A 17,439-nucleotide genomic window follows, 5' to 3' on the forward strand; every position below is an offset into this window, starting at 1 on the left:
AGGATTGTGGTCAGTGTTTCTAATTCACTGGCTATTGATGTGTGCCGTGATAATATTTCTGTTTTTTAATAAAGCTCACCAGACTTGAATTATTAAAAACAAGTTGGTGATGAAGTCTCAGGGGGCACAAATAAAATCAAATATTGAACATAGAAGAAAGAATCTCTTGGAAACAGTCCATTCACTGTCTATCATTTGAATTGGCACTGAGTGAAATATGGGATGCTTTTCATTAAACGGAGACATAAGGAACCTCCGTCTGGATGGCTCCTCTTTGATCTCATTTACATTCTGATGGAAGTGATCATCATTCAACAAAACAAATGACCCCATCGATATAATCCATTTCCATAAAGAAACAGTTGATTCTGTGGTGTGGTGTACTACCTAGACAGCACAAATACAATCTTTAGTACAGGACTGTGAGGGAGGGACATGTAATAGTTGTGAAGACTGCACATCATGCAGCAGGATGTGTGTGACTGAGACCCTGGATCAGATCTATGAAGGAGATGAGGCCCTACAGTATGCCTACACCATAGAAAACAGAAATAGAAACTGATCCAAAATGCTGAATGTTATGCTGCTGGTGAGGCGTGTTAACCAGGATGAAGAAAAGAAACACACAGGAAAAGAAAGATAGATATGAAAGAAACAAAGAAGGCCGAAGATGTTCTGTTACTGAAGCTGTTTATTCCACAACTCACATCTCTACCGAGGCAGATAGATTGCACATTTTTAACAGTATGAAACACACAGACAAACACAAACAGACACACACTCGGACACACACACACACACGCACATTAAACAGGTGGGAATCAGTCATTTGACTGACACTCACTGAGAAAGTTATGACAAGAGAAGTTATGACAGCTATGGTTTATGAATTATGACACAGAAAGATGGCCCAACCATAGAGGAATAAAGCACAGCCTTGGGGAGTTGTCTCAAATATACAAGTAGCTTCAAATCTAACAAATATCTAAATAAAAGGATAGCATGTAATGCTATTGTATCCATTACAGTTCAAATATTTAAACCAAGATTTTTCTTCTCAAAGCTGTTTAGGCACGTACGATCATTTGTGCAACATGGTCACTACGAAAATAAATATGATAAAGGTTACAATTTGAACAAACTGAAATGGCATGGACAAAGAATGCCCTGGCAATGGAAGAATCAGAACTTGATCACATGATCAGCATCAACGTTTTTTCCACTCATACATTTCTCCCCACCGCATTTGGAACCATTCCAATTAGTAACAAATGGCCTGGCCATGTCTTAATGTCCCAGAGACTCATACCGCTTCATAACACCTTTCAACAGAAGAACTCTTTGACTGAGCTGTGCTCTGTCTCTCCCTCCTGAATCAGGAGCAGCTCTTGGAGCGTGAGAGGAGCAGGAGGGGGAGGAGGGGGGTCCCTGGGTCCAATGAGAGCCTGGCGAGGCTGGATGCTAAGGGGGCTAGGTTTCAGAGGGAGAGCTCCGTGAGTTAGTGTGTGGTTGTCCCTTTGGGCCTTATAAGGCGTCGTGACCGAGGGGTGGACTAGGCCTTGCAGCCTGGGGACGAGAATGCACTCCCTTAGGATAGGGCCTCGGAAGTGATGAAAGAGAAGGCCTGGAGATGGAGAGAGTGGAGTGAAAGGGCAGAAAAACAGAAAGGAAAGTGAGTAGGTTTGTGTGTGTGAGAGAGAGAGAGGTAGGTAAAGAGACAGAAATGAGAGAAAAAGAAAGAGACATATATTGTCCCTCTAGTACAGTAGGAAGCAAGGGAGAGGTGGGTGGAGTTGAGGGGCGGAGATATGCAGATGACACAGAGAGGAGGAGTTTAATTGGCTGGCGATCATCTGGAGGAGCGTTGATGGGGAAGGTGGTTAGAGTGCTGAAGCATGGCAGAGGAGGTGCAGGACGAGGCCAGGAGAGAGGGAAGACTGGCAGTCACCGTAGCGCTAGGGTAGGCTAAGCTACAGCCAGGCAAGTCCCGTTAGCATTTGGCTAGGACTAGGCTAGGCTATCATTACCATTTTCCAGGTTCTCATTGCTCTCGTAGCATCCTGAATCTCGGGGGGAGTCGCCGACTAGGCTGTGTCCCTCAGACAGCAGTTTCTCCTGGGAACCTGACAGTCCGCTTCGCTCCGGATCACTGCTGCCTGAAAACACAAACACACACACATGCACCAATGTAACCATGAAACACTGACACGGTGCTCAAAAAAGTCACATGACACGGAGACGTCGCCCAGGATGGAGGCTACGACACCCCGTCGGGCTTCCTCATGGGTCTGTGCTCACTGTCATACTCCTGCAGCAGCTCCACGGCGGTCATCAGCACGGCGCGGTGCTGGGGGTCCCGGATGTTCAGCTCGTCCAGGTCCTCCTCCTCCAGCAGCTTGAAGGTGTCCAGGTCCTCGTAGCCGTTGAACAGGAAGGTGGGCATGTGCTCCTGGAGGGGACAGGGTCACCATCAGGAAGGGGGCTCCCGTGTTACAGGCTGACTATCAAGTCCTGACTCCTACATAGCTTCTGTTCAAACGTGACAGCAGAGGGTTCCTTTGGGTTCTTTAGGCTGATTCAAGGTCAGTTTTCTCTACCTGAAACCTGACTCTGACATACTATAAGCTATCGAGAAATAGACCTGACCTGGGACCAGCCAGTAACTCTCAAGAAGGTCCTACACATTTGTAATGAATGGAGTCAATATGAACCACTGTTGATGAGCACCTGAAGCTCATACAAGGCTGATCGTTTCTTGTTGCTACAGCAACACCACGTTGAGGAAGGGTGAAGACAGGGATGAGGGTGGGGACACTCCCTGCTCCACGTCTCAACCACATGAGACAAGGCTACACACCCACACACACACCCACATCCACACACACACAGCTAGTCATCATGTCGCGGGACATCTCTCCCACAGCAACCTCCAGTCTACGATGCTGATCTCATGTGTCTCTGACTGGTCACAACTAACATTATCATGTCACCCAATCACACTTAGCTGCCACCTAAATGATAGATGGCGTTCGGGTGCTTTTTGAACTTGTGGTGGACCCCCACTTGTGAGAGGCATGACACACAGACATGGAGTCACCAACGCAAACTGTTAATCAGCATGCTGGGAAATTGTGTCTTTTTCAGTCTGAGATAATAGAGCTGGTGCTGAGATCCCTATTGATTAAGGAAAGGGAGACTGCAGAGGTGACCACAGACAAAAAACAGCAGCTATGTTAGCATCTACGTGGGCTAAAACTCCACATGTCCACATGTTTACACAAGTAAAAAATGCATTTCAAGCAAAAACAGAAAAATCTGAAAAAAGACACAGAATATTGATTCATCAGTAGCTTGACATGGGACAGACCAGGCAAGCCAAAACACCTGAGGGTAAAAATACTCTTATACCGTTAGCGATTTGTAATGGGTGGTTCTGGGAAATTGTGTTTAGTCTACCTGCCTGCTACATGTGGTGGATGTTTGTCAGGTGAGAACTACGTATGTGCTGAGTGACATGTCAAGGGTTTCCAGACACACATGGACAGATAGCTCTCCCAAGAAGGCCCTGAGGGCTGTAATAACGTATTTGACCAAACCCTCCCAACCATTTAACGATATGGCTGCAACTGTCATGTCCTTGAGGGAAGTACAGGATTTAGACATTCAGTTGCATGGTCTCTAATCACGGAGCTCCACTTGGATGGGCTGGCCACCGACTCAGTCCACCTATGAGTCTCTCTCCTTGGGGCAGCTAGGCTAGCCAGCTGGGGTGTGTTCTGGAGATTTAGCTTAATTGAAGGGTTGGTTACGGTGTGATATGTATATGTGGGAGTGAGGTATTTGTGTATGTTCTTTGCTGTCTGTACTCTGTGAGTGCTCATGCATGTAGAAAAACATTATTCACACGTACAGTACGTGTGTGTGTGCGTCTGTGTGGGCATGCGTGTGCGTGTTCACCTTGAGGTTTATGCGTTCCAGCAGCTCCTCGACAGAGCTGGGTTTGGGAGGGCGGCCCTTCCTCCTCCTCCTCACCGCTCTCTTGGGCTTCTCCTCTTCCTCGCTCAGCACGTCCACGTAGATGAACTTGAAGGTGCCCACCTTGTTGTTCAGCAGGCCCATCCAGGTACCCATGGGAGGCTTACTGATGATGTCGATCACATCCCCTCTCTGGGAGACCAGAGAGAGAGAGAGAGACCAGAGAGGGAGAGAGAAAGACCAGAAAGAGAGAGAGAAAGACCAGAGAGAGAGAGAGAAAGACCAGAGAGAGAGACAGAGAAAGACCAGCGAGAGAGAGAAAGACCAGAGAGAGAGAGAGAGAGAGAGAGAGAGAGAGAGAGAAAGACCAGAGAGAGAAAGACCAGAGAGAGACACAGAGAAAAAACAGAGAGAGAAAGACCAGAGAGAGAGACAGAGAAAGACCAGAGAGAGAAAGAAAGACCAGAAAGAGAGAGAAAGACCAGAGAGAGAGAGAGAGAGAAAGACCAGAGAGAGAGAGAAAAACCAGAGAGAGAGAGAATGACCAGAGAGAAAGGAATAGAAAGAGTAAGAGAGAGTTGGAAAATATGTCTCAGTCAGCATTTAAATAAATGCAAAACATATAAAAGTCAAATGCAAGAAAAAAACACACCACAAGTTGAGAAATGTCTCTCACGAATGTGTGTTCAAGATAAGATGAGTTTCTGTGGTGTGTGTTATCTTCCGTTTCAGTGAGACTCTCACAGGGATATGAGCGTGTGTACCCGTGTGAAAACGTGTGTAGAAGTGCTGGTGTGTACCTTCAGTTTGAGGGAGTCTGAGTCGTAGGGGCTGGGGGTGAAGTCGGTGTGGACCCTGGCTCGGCCACAGAAGGGCCCTCTGTACGGAGGCTCCTCGTCGTCCCCGTCCTCAGACTTGACACTCTCTCTGTTACTGGCCGACGAGTCTGTGGTGCTCACCGTTTGACCACCTGGAACAACAATGACCACACTATGACCGGGCTGGCCACTTCATGACCACATGCGGTCAACAGATGACACTGCATATGATGTCATTTTACAGAGGATTCACAGTATATACTGTATATTATTTGAATGTGTGAGGGGTGAAGATCTTTGGATATTAATACAATGAAGTCTCTAACTCTACCAGACAGGGTTAAATCTGAAGTTCATTGGAATGACAAATTGTTATCCAAGGCAGTGTGGAGATTGGAATAAAATGCAATCATAGCGCCCTCTTGTGGTCAAATATCAGACAGTGCTTTTCATCTGACCCCCTCAGTAAAACGTGTGAATTGACTTTTTTATAGTGTTACAGGTAGGCATGAGCCCGATGGTGAATAGACACACGCACAGCCACGTACGCACGCACACACTTACTCATGGAGCTCTGTCCACTAAGGGAGCTACGGAGACTCTCCACAGAACCTCCTGCCTTCAGCTTGGGCTTCTCCAGGGAGTCTGTGTCCGGCTGGGGGGAATGGGGGGAGCCGGGGGCCCCGTCAGGGCTGGACTGGAGACGAGGACGACGTCAATGACAGAGAGAGGAGGGTGGCAGGAGAAGGAGAGATGTAGGGGGGGAGGGAAAGAAAGGGGAGAGGGGTGCACAGACAGTGGAGACAGGGAGAACATTAAGGGAGAGGGATAGATGGTGGATAGATAAGAAAGTGAGAGGGAGTGAAAGTGAGGACAGATGAGATAAATGGGTGGAAGAAATGGTGGAGGAGGGCGAGAAACCATAACAGGAGGTTAGTATAATTCACATACACTCCATGATTCACTGTGATCGTTCATCTACCCCTTCGTGGACTGGCTACACTACTTTACTCCACCACCAGGGGGCACTGTGTCCTAAAGAAAAGCCAGTGAGGAGGCTGTCTGGTGAGACGGGACATTTACAGCCTCTGTGGCTGCCAAAATTGTTCAAAGCAACATAATCCTGACTTCTCCCATCATTGAGTGTATTGAGGCTGCCATTGTGAGAGCTGTTTGTCCCAGTGGGTGTGTGAAGAGGTCTGGAGATCAGGACACACCTAGAGGCTGCAGAGGCCAAGGGATCCAGCCTCTGGGCCCAAGGAAAAGGGCCCATGTGAATTAGACCGTGAATCCACTAGTGTGTTTGTGAATGCTGATGTATATGAGCCAAGTTAATACACACACAATGATACGCTTCACTGCATGATGTCAGTGACTTCAACACGGACACACAAACACACCCCGTCAGCCTTGGAGGGACCGACATTGAGAGGGGGGACAGCTGTGTCGGAGGTGTGTGTGTGTCTTGCTCGCTCACTCTTTTTCTCTGTTTATTCCGTAACCAACACAAACACACCCACGCACTCACACATACAGGGCCAGACTGAGAACAGAAACAAAGATCTTTTGTGTGTGTGTGTGTGTGTGTACCTGTTCAGACAGGGGGCTGCTGTACTTCTTGGACATGCGTTTCCTCATGGTCTCCTGACAGATTTGACTTTCTTCCCCAGAGAAATACGAGAGGGGTTGGGAGACTTGACCACCTCACGATAGATTGCCTCCTGGTCTTTACTCTGAGGGGGAGAGCGAGAGAGAGAGAGCGAGAGAGAGAGAGCGAGAGAGAGAGAGGATACGAGTGAGAGAGTGAGCGAGAGCGTTAGTGAAATGGGAGAGAGGCAGAGTGAGAGAGAGTGAGAGGCAAGGAGAGGGATTGAGAGCAAGAGATGGGGGGGAACAAAGAGATTGATTGAGTACATTGGGAGGTCAGTTAGCCCCCACAGCATTGACCCACAACAAACCATCCGGTACTGATAGCGTACTTACATTAGCCTCTGACCCGGTGCTGACAACATGGAGCGAGCGGTTCGACAGGTCGAACCCTCCGAAACTGCACGTCCTCTGAGAGCGGAGAGAGAAAGACAGACAGGCCAATAGAGAAAGACAGACAGGCCAAGAGAGAAAGAGGAAAAGAGAGAACAGAGAAAATCAGTCTGATTTCAAGTGACATCTTTTCCACATTCTTGCTCAGTAGGAGTCAGATCACAGATGATTCATGCTTGGCACCACAATGGCAGCAGTCAGACTGCATGTATGGATTATGTATGGAGCTGCTGGGTGACTGGTGTCAGTCTGCTCATGAAATAACTATGTCATGGTATGATCTCATAAGGGTCTACAGGAAATAAATATGATGTCACATGAAAAATGTATATGGAAGCCTCTTAAAGCAAGTAAGTGTGAAGTCATCATTAAAGAAAGGTTTGGCTGGTTAGCTTGTCCCTGGAGAGATGCAGTTATTGTAGTTGCATGGTTGGGTTATGTTCATTTAAACCTCTAAAGCCATGGGGACTTTATTATTATGTAAAAGAAATCATGTGAGATCATTAGGTTTGATGTGGTCAAGCTGGAGCCCAACATTAAGTATCTTTATGAGGGTATCAAACACACACACGCACACACACACACACACATACACGCCCACACACACACCGCCCAACCCAAGTATAACACTCTGGTGGTTGGCTATTAGTGGGTTATTTAGGATGGAAACACACACATTTTCTGGGTGCATCAAAAGAGCCTGAGGGCTCTTGAGTGTGGCAGAGAGCAGAATCTTAAGGAACATTATTATGTTTAGAGGTTGTAGAGCCATCATGGAGGGGGGCTTCTTCAGTGTGCAGTGTGTCTTTGACAGGGTCATGGCAGCTGGGATTCCTTATCTGATTTCTCCAGTAACATGATTTCCAAGGGGAGAGAACTGAGATAAGGTGAGCCAAGTCACGAGATGGAAGATAAGGGTCCCGAGTAGATGAGAGGTGGATCATCTTAGCACTGACCTGCCTTTGACCTCCAGCCACCACACACACACGGAAGTGAACACGCGCATACACACATCTATACATTCACACAGCGCTAAAGAGCAGCCCTTAATTTAATCTAATCTTAATAGGGCATCTCTAATGATCTAGAAGGTTCCAGGAACTGCGGCCTCAGATTCTTCCTGTGATTGGGTCACGCTGGGAGCAGTACTTATTTACAGTAACAGGGTACTATTAGACTAAATAGAACTCCGGCTGCTAGCCCCACACAACCGTGTCGCACGGAGCTTCCAAGGAAAGCTGCTGTTTGGAGAACGACTGGAGAGGCATCCAAGAGGAAGGCTGGAGATGAGTCCTACAGTGATGTTCAATGGAATGGCAATGCACAGGTCTTCCACAGAACAGGTGCAAAAAAAGAGAAGAAAAAAGGAAACATCCGTGACATCGTATGACTTGAGGATGGAGGCACACGGACCAAAGTAACCATCAAAAAACGGATGGACAAAAATGTTTATGGATGAGGTTGTGTACTGATGTGAGGGGTACAAGGCAGTGTTGCCTCAGGCTTCCTCAGGGCTGCAGAATAGTTATTTCTACTGTACCTTTTTTAACAAATTAATACTGAACTATTTCACGAGTTAATGCTTGTTTTGTAAATGACTGCATCATGCTTATTACTATTAGTAAATATCTCCACTCACTGCTCTGCTGTTCTGTCCTCTTTTTGTATTCTCTTCTTCCTCTTTCTCTCTATCTCCACCCTTTAAACCCCTCCCTCGTTTCAGAGGCCGAGTGCGGTGACCCGTCAGAACCCTGGTTCTTCCCCTCCTTCACTTCTGTCCCAGTGGACTTGTTCAGTCCCTGGGCCCAACCGGGCTAACGTTGTCTAAAGGCCAGTTACACTCTTCTTTTCTCACACTTGCCCACACACTTGCCCTGTGACAAGGGCACAGCCACACTCCTTGACAGTGGATTGAAAACGTACAAACTTGAGCACAAGGATTTGATCAAGCATATAGAGCTATTCTGCAGCCTTGAGGCGAACCAGGTTCTCCTGACCAGATGAGGGAGCTGTCTCCACCCCGCCATACCAACTCACAGACTTCTGCTGGATGCGCAACAGCACACGCTTGGTACAGCGGTCCACGCTAGCCGCCCACTTCCTGTCCGCCTCCCTGTCCTCCTCCAATAGGCAGCGGCGCTCTGCGCGGCTGAGCGTGACGGGCCGGACCAGCTGGGCCCAGTTAAGATGGCCGTAGAGGCTGCGCTCCACCACGTAGGTGATGTTCAGCTCGCTGACCGCCGTGCGACCACGGAGACGGCGAGATGGGAAGGCCCAGCTCCCGCAGCCTACCCCACCGCCCCCCAACCCGCCCCCGCCCCCTTTGGCCTTGGCGAGGTCGCAGCGGGCGGGTGACGGGGAGGGCGAGGAGGGCTGGGGCGGGGTCTTGGCATTGCCACGGGAACGCTGGTAGAGGAGGTGCTTGGTGGAGTAGGCGTAGTTGGGGTCGGGCTTCTTGTGGGTCCAGCTGCCTTGCTGGTGGTGCTGTTGCCGGGAGGATTTGGGGCTTCCCTGGGCGTCGTCCAGGGACACCAGGAGGCGGGACTGGGGGTGTGGTTTAGGGCGGGGCTTAGTAAGGCCGTAGAAGGCGTAGAGGCTCTCGTTGCTACTTACCCCATGGGAGAGGGAGCTGAGGGCCTTGCGCATCTCTCCCTCCGTCATGGAGCGGGACACCTTCCCCTCGTCCTCTGGCGCGCACCCCTCCAGCTCAGAGAAGGAGGACCCGCTGCCCCCCGCCCCGGCGGCCCCGCCGCCCCCCAGACCCCCACAGCCCACGGGGGCCCTCCGGGGGGGTCGGATCAGGCCGTGGGTGCTGGAGGACTTGCTGAAAGTCTTCACCAGCTTGTGCCCGGACCAGGTGTCCAGGCTGCTGGAGGAGGGGGAGGTGGTCAGGCTGTCGGTGTCCCCGTCAAGGGAGAGCTGGTCCTGGGCCAGGGAGGACAGCGAGGCGTCCTGGGGCGCCAAGGGCTTCTTCAGGACCCCGGTGTACAGGGCTGTGTTGTCCTCACAGGTGGGCGACGCCTCCAGACTCAGGGAATCTACGAGCAGAGACGAGGGCCATTTGGATCATTCTCACCTTCCAGTCAAGGGGAATGTAGTCACTCCTGACAGGTTGGATTCATGGGCGCTCCCTACCTTCAGAGCCGTGCCTCTTTCCCTCGTCCACCTTGATGAGCTTCTTGCGGACGCGGCGTGTGGAGTTGACCAGCTTGTGGAGGCGCTTGAACTTCACCGAGTCCTCCGACTGCTCGTCGTCTGACTGCTCACGAGACTGAGGTAGAGAGAGAGAGAGACAGATGAGACCAGAGGTTTATCGCAGAGAAGATAGGAGGAAAGATTTTGTAATGTATCACTCACAAAGCTCAACAGTTTTGTTGACTCAGTTGACGCAGTTAGTCTACACACACATATGAACAAGGTTAAGTTGGACTAGACACAGTGACATGGGGTCATGGATGATGGTGGGTGTTTCAGATGGATGGTCACAATTAGTAATATGAGAACATGAAGGCTTTGGATTGGTTGAGAACGCATTGTGGGACGTGTAGCTTATACAATAAACCACACTGTATGACCTAACCAATACACAGATATGGGTTTGCAGTTAGAACGTGCTGCCTGCTGAAGAGTTGACAGAATGTTTACTGGCTAATGGAGCCGCCCGGCCCATTGGATGGATGCTGCTTGGACACACAGAGGCCCATTGGATGGATGCTGCTTGGACACACAGAGGCCCATTGTGCACGAGTGAGAGAGAATGGAAGTAGAGACGGGGTAAAACCGAGAAAAAGAGAGAAATGGAGAGAGTAATAGAGAGAGAAATAAATAATCACCGACAGAATCATTCTCTCTCTCTCTATCTCTCCCCCTCTCTCTCTCTCTCTCTCTCTCTCTCTCTTTCTCTGTCTCTCTCTCTGTCTCTCTCCCCATCTCTCTCTTTCTCTCTGTCTCTGTCTCTGTCTCTCTCTCTATCACACACTCAAACATGAACCTGTCTTCCCCCTCCCTGGCAGCGTATGGGGGCTCATGTGCTGGCTGCTGGGTTTGGCCCAGTGGAGGTCCTGGCAGCACCACAGTCTCTCTGGGTCCACCACCCACACTTGTTTCTCTTTCCACCGGTCTCCACGGCAACGCTGGGGCTGGTCACAGGCAGCTGCCCCCACGGCCAAGGCTGACTGCATCACACACACACACAGTGTCCACATGCACAGATACACACCCACACAACACACCAACCCACGCACACATACATCCAGTCAGTCATCGAGTGAATATCCCTGGCCTGTAAAACTGGGAAGACCAGTCCTGCAGAGTGGAGCTTTCAGCTCTGCCTAACTCTCCACCTGACACAACCCTGTGCCGCAGCCCCGTGGTGGATGTATGTGTGCGAGAGAGAATGTGTGTATGTGTGTGTGTATGTGTGCACAGTAGGGGTGATGTTCTGAGATTAGCAGTAGACCACAGTAGACCACAGATGCTAGGTCTACACTCTGTTCTCCAGGAGGGAACCTATATGACTAGGGCCTATCTACAATCCCTTGTGTGTGTGGCATCATGGGAGCTGCAGATTACCCATAAATCCCTCTTCCGTCCGTCCCCCTCACCTCACCAGTCTCTAGGGTGTGAGCTCTGCACGCCATTCATCTGTTAACAGGACCTGGCCAGGACCGGAGAGCATTCATTTGACTTCTGACCTCTCAGCTTGTAGAGAAGAACAACCCTCCACTTTCTCATATACACGCACACATATACACACACACACACACACACACACACAAACACACACACACAGTACACCCAGCCTCTCTCATTTCAAGTAAACACATCTGGCTGGAACGGCCCTCTTCCAGTCCCCACTGGCTCCCGAGGGCTCCGAGCATTGAGGCTTAGAGACACTAACAACAGCTCTGAGTGGGAGACCGCAGAGACACAGGAGAGGAGTCAGGAGAGAAGAGTCAGGAAAGAAGAGAGAAGTCAGGAGAGAAGAGAGGAGTCAGGAGAGAAGAGTCAGGAAAGAAGAGAGAAGTCAGGAGAGAAGAGTCACGAGAAAGGAAACAGGAGAAAGGAAACAGGAGAAAGGAAACAAGAAAGAGGAGACAGGAAAGAGGAGACAGGAGATAGGAGGCGACAGGAACCCTGGTCCTGAGACTAAGCCTCTAGGGACCTGTGACTGCCAATCAAACAACTGTGAAAAGCTGCTAACTGCAGCCAAACAAGAGGGACCATGTCACAGAGGTCACAGCCATGGAGATGACCCCTGGCCAACGCACACACACGTGCATGCGCATACAAAGAAAACAGCATTCCTGCTCCAGTTTCTAGTCTTGCTGGATATACTGTACAGTGCAGAGCATGATGACGAGGTATAGCTCTCCTGAAAACCAAGTCAGAACTGCTCTGATAAATCACAGCAAAGCTGAACTGTAAAGTAGCTACAGACCACAAACATCCCACACACCCAGATCTCCATAGAAACACAGAACTCTCTCTACATAAACACAGGTCCCTCCATTCTGCAGACACCCAGCAACCAGTGGAACCTAATTCAGCATGCTAACCAGGTGTGTGTGATGTTACTCACCTCGTTAGACTGGATGTCTAGTCTGGTAACAGCATATCCACCGAGAAGTATTCAGAGTCTCACAATCACACACACACACACACACACACACACACACAAACGGTCCCTCACAAAGTTGGTAACGCGGCACACACACACTCAAAGATGCACGCACTCTCTTGCAGCCAGTAGGTAAGCACAGCTCTATAGAAGGGAGAGATCGGAGAGTGTGTGTGTTGGAGCAGGACGCCAGTGGTGTGTGGGGCAGCAGAGAAAAGGCATGTTGTGCCTGCAGAACAATCCCAGCGTTTCAGCCCCCCCCAGACCCTACTCTGGCCCCCACCACTGTAACGACCAGCCCTGGAATGTAGGCTCTGATCTGAGAGAGAGAACGAGAGAGAGAGGCAAAGAGGGAGACGGAAGGGTGGGGAAGAGCGAGCGAGCCAAAAAGAGGATGGATTGTAAGACAGAGGAAGCACAGAGAGGCGTGTGCATACATATGGACACACACACACACAACCATTAACCACTGGAAAGATGGAGGGGGGACCTAATTCCATTTCTAAGAGGGGAACTTTACACCCCCTCCTCCCCCTCCCCCCCAGGGCCCTCAGACATTTCCTGAAGAGGTCCAAGGGAGGAGGGAGGGAGTGAGGGATCTTTGTCCTCCCTCTCTTCCTCTGCTAGACGTGTGCTAGCAGCCCCCCGAAGACAAGCCAACTGTTCCTCTGAACAATACACCTTCAGTCATCCCTTTATCCTCTCTCTCTCTCTCTCTCTCTCTCTCTCTCTCTCTCTCTCTCTCTCTCTCTCTCTCTCTCGCTGTCTCTCTCTCTCTCTCACTCGCTCTCGTTCTCTCTCTCTCTCTCTCTCTTTCTCTCTCTCTCTCTCTCTCTCTCTCTCTCTCTCTCTCTCTTGTGGTGGCTGTGGGGGCACGCCGAGGGTTAACAAGCACCTCAGTGTGCCAAGGCCATGGGGCGGCCCACTCATCCACATCAAACGTTCAGAGCCAGACTGTGGTCCAGACCCGGGCTGGAGAGACCACACAGTGATACCAGACCCATCACTACCACCACCCGGAAACCCAGTCCAGAGAGGAAGCTCTGTTAGCGTGCACAAATGGCCTATGTGTATAAGTGTGTGTGCCTGAATGTGTGTTTGTGAGTGAGTGTACATGCTGCCACAGATCATGCCACTGTTGGAGGAAATGTCAAATGAATATGATGAACAGGAAGTGCAGACTGTTCACATCCTGAAGGGGGAGTGTGAAGGCTGGACCAGGGGAAGGGTGGATAGATAAAGTAGATCTGTTGAAATATTAGGATTTAAAATGGCATTGCTGCATAAAAAAAAGTGTGTGTGTGTTTATGTGTGTGTATGTGTGTGTATGTACATAGTTTTGAGAGAGTACGAAGCAGGAAGCCCATCTGGACCTGGTTCTGCTCCAAAACCCTTGACCTGCATCAACACACACACACAAACACACACAGACACACACAGTGTATTCCTAAGCCCCCGCACACACATCACCAGAACCATGGATGCATACATCACTTCTGGGCTCAACACAGCAGAACAGGGCTCTCTCCCCCTACGGACCACTGGGCCGGCTCCAAAACAACTTTTAACATCCTCCCAACATCCTAACCCTCCACATGCTGTATCCTCCCTGAGAGCCACACACACACACACCAGCACACACTAACCCACACATGTACACACTAACCCACACATGTACACCCTGGTGTGATGGAACAGTTAGAGGACCATGGTCTGTTCTGAGCCAAGTCACAGCATCGTCACTCCGGTCAACTGGGTTGATCTGAGGCATGTCTCACCACAGAATGTGTCTCTGATTAGACTGACAGCTAAGCGCCAAGTAAGCGTGGCAGTAATGGGTGACCACTGCAGCGTGATCCTTCTCTACGTGGACCACCAGGGACAACCCCAGATGGTCGCCTCTTTTAGCCAGGAAAGAGTGCCTCAGCCTGGGCATGAGCCTCTATCTCATCCTCCCCGGTCCCACCCATGCTGATTGCTATGACCCAGCTCTGGGGATAGAGAGGGAGAGGAATGCAGGCATGCTGGGGGAGGGCATGCCTTAGTTTGGCTGAGAAGAACAGCGACAGAGAGGGAGGGAGAAAAGGAGAAGGAAACAGAGAGAGAGAGACAGAGGAGGAAGAGAAAGAGAGAGGGGAGGATGGATGGATGGAGAGGGGAAGGGAAGAAGGGTGGGAGAGAGACAGAGAGAGACAGAGAGAGACAGAGAGACAGAGAGAGACAGAGAGAGACAGAGATGAAGTTGGACAGGAATAGGGAAAAGATAACGTGATGCTGATGTTACTTAAGGATGTTTAATTAGGTAAGTATCATCACTGCCATATGAGCTGGACAAGAACATGGTGTCTGTATAAGGACACGTCATGGTCAAACACAACATGAGCTGAATGCACCACAAAGGAAAGAGCAGGCAGAGTGATTCACTGGCCTGCCCTTGCACACATACCCAGTCAAACATAAGACAGGTTGGAACAAACAACAATCACATCACATTCAAGGTTACAACGGAGACACAACAAAGATGTCCGCTCTCCTGCGAAGCTTCCTGTTGGAGTCGTTGAGGTCACTGAGACGGTCAGGGGTGAGGGGTCAGAGGTGAGGGGACAAGGGGTCAGGGGTGGAGGCTCATAGATCAGAGCTCAAAGGAGAAGGGATGAGGGGTCAAGGGTTAAGAAGTATTTGTGTGTGTCTGTGTGTGTGTGTGAGTGGGTATGTATGAAGTACTTACGTTGCAGTTTGAGGACTGGTTTAGATTGAGACTGGATCCATCAGTCCACTCTGCAGTATCAGCACTGCTGGACTGTCTGCTCTGGCTCTCATACTCCTTCAGCTACACGCACGGAGAACAAGAGTTATGACAGAGGTCGTCCTCCTGGTACACTGGGGACGAGGTTGCTGCCTCCACACGCACAAACACACACACACACACACACACATGCAGTCCACACATAGATTGACACAAACACACACTCACACAACACTCTTCAATGCCCACACTCATTACAAGTGCACGAAAGGTAATTTGCATACACAGAGTAAAACACACAACATGTTTTACATTGAACTCCGAAAACAGACATAAACACAGGCCTACAAACAGGGCCACCACCAACACATCACGAGTACCAGTCCACAAACACAACTGTCCACAGAGGCTGCCCATTGATTGCGGAGTCTGATTGGTTTGTTTGAGTGTCAATCACAGAGAAAGAGGGTTGATACCCAATAGTAGGCCAGAGAATTGGAAACAGGGGGCAGGAGAATCAATGTCTGCCTTGTGGAGAGCGACCTGGTGCTAGAGAACTGCAAACCAGTCAGACATGCTCTCCCACTGGAGGAGAAAAGGGGGAGGAGAGGGAGGGGAGGAACGGTAGGAAATAAATAATAGGATAACAGAGCACAAAAAGGGATATAAAGAAAGAGGGAAGGAGGAGAAACGTACGATAATGAAAACCGAAACGAATGAAAAACCAGTCACCATCTCACAAACCCCCCAGTGCATCACTCTCACCACACCAGCAGGGGGAGCTACTGAGCTACCATTTCTATCTACAGTATGTCCTGCAGCATGAACACATCCACAACCGCACACACACCAACTATGAACCCCAGAAACCCCAGTATGCCACAAGAGCCTGAGCCAAGAGGATTGGGCTGAACGTGTGTGTGTGTGTGTGTGTGTGTGTGTGTGTGTAATGGGGATAGTACATGATTATCATGTATGTGCCAGGTACATGTTAGTAGGTGTGAGTCGTTTTAGTAAGAGCTCCATCCATGAGAGGTGGAGCAGGAGGCTGGGGCGTGCTGGAGGCAGGCTGGGCCCAGGAGAGGCAGGCTGGGCCCAGGAGAGAGGACTGGATCCTACCCTGGCCAGGGCCTCCTCCACCGTGATCATCTTCTCCTTCACCATCATCATCAGCTGGATACGCTCTTCATCACTCATGGTGATCTCACTGGCCACGTAGCCAATGTCCTCTCCTGCCAGGGTCAAAGGGTAAAGGTCGGAGTGAGGAGGGGGGCAAGTAGAGCAAAGCGGAGGAGCAGGATTCCATGTCTCAGTATTTTAAAGTTTCCCTCTGTGGGGATATGGGAGGTAGATAGAGATGGTGAAGACATAGGGTAAACAAACAGAAGGGTGACAGAATCAGTACTGAACCTTTTGACATCTGCCTCACGACTCCCTTCTGAGACTTCCGGAAGTTCTGCCAGAAGGATTTGTTCTTCTTCTTGTTATCCCATTTACCTGCGAGTCAGGAGAGAGTGGGTGTTTACGTCGAACCCTGACTGTGGAGTTAGGACGTATGATAAAGAATGAAACCCAATAGGATCCTACGGGCAGCCTTTAAGACCAATCGGTGTGTGTGTGTGTAAGCCAGATCTCACACTCGTGAATTTCGAATACACATTAGACAGAGACTTGCCAGTGGGAAGGAATGCTGATCCTCACCCCTAGTTTCCTACTAAACTGTCTATCTTTGTCTCTGGGTCACCAACAGTTCACATGCACTGCCATGGATGTGGAATGTGTGTCTGTTGAATCTTTGTACAGTAGAGTCTTATTGGTATGAATGTGACTGTGTTGTGTGTGTGATGTTTGTGCATGACTGTATCCTAGAGTGTGTGTGTGCGTGTGTGTGTAGATGACACTAACCTCCAGAACCGTCCTCTGAGCTGGACTTGTGCAGAGACATCCTGGAAGAAGAACACAGGAGAGCATTATAATCCCACAAACACACCGCAAAAAATACACAAGTTCATATCAAACAAACTCTACTCCCTCCAACACCAACATCCCCACCATCGAACACATTCTCATCTCCATCATCGTCAAACCTCCATTTCCACACACTGCAGGATAGGTGAGGACATGCATTTACAAACGACATTAAATAATGTGTTTGAGAAGGGAACGGCTGTATTGGCTGTTGTACGTGTTGACCACTAGGGGGCAGTGGTGAAACACGGTAGAAGGGGAAGACAGGCTCC

General features: G+C 49.8%; 1 protein-coding gene across 1 annotated transcript in view; it reads right to left on the minus strand.

The window, feature by feature from the left end:
• The window catches only part of sash1a (SAM and SH3 domain containing 1a), a 140,643-nt gene that overhangs the window by 5,835 nt on the left and 117,369 nt on the right, over positions 1–17,439 (minus strand). Inside the window, 14 exon segments of the mRNA XM_047021212.1 lie at positions 2,028–2,156; positions 2,299–2,449; positions 3,958–4,167; positions 4,776–4,945; positions 5,358–5,490; positions 6,384–6,439; positions 6,442–6,526; positions 6,777–6,851; positions 9,447–9,871; positions 9,969–10,104; positions 15,182–15,283; positions 16,319–16,431; positions 16,610–16,696; positions 17,105–17,145. Of these exon segments, the coding sequence (XP_046877168.1) occupies positions 2,028–2,156; positions 2,299–2,449; positions 3,958–4,167; positions 4,776–4,945; positions 5,358–5,490; positions 6,384–6,439; positions 6,442–6,526; positions 6,777–6,851; positions 9,447–9,871; positions 9,969–10,104; positions 15,182–15,283; positions 16,319–16,431; positions 16,610–16,696; positions 17,105–17,145 (1,913 nt within the window).

This window comes from Hypomesus transpacificus, chromosome 6 (assembly GCF_021917145.1).
Source record: "Hypomesus transpacificus isolate Combined female chromosome 6, fHypTra1, whole genome shotgun sequence".
Lineage (NCBI taxonomy): Eukaryota > Metazoa > Chordata > Actinopteri > Osmeriformes > Osmeridae > Hypomesus > Hypomesus transpacificus.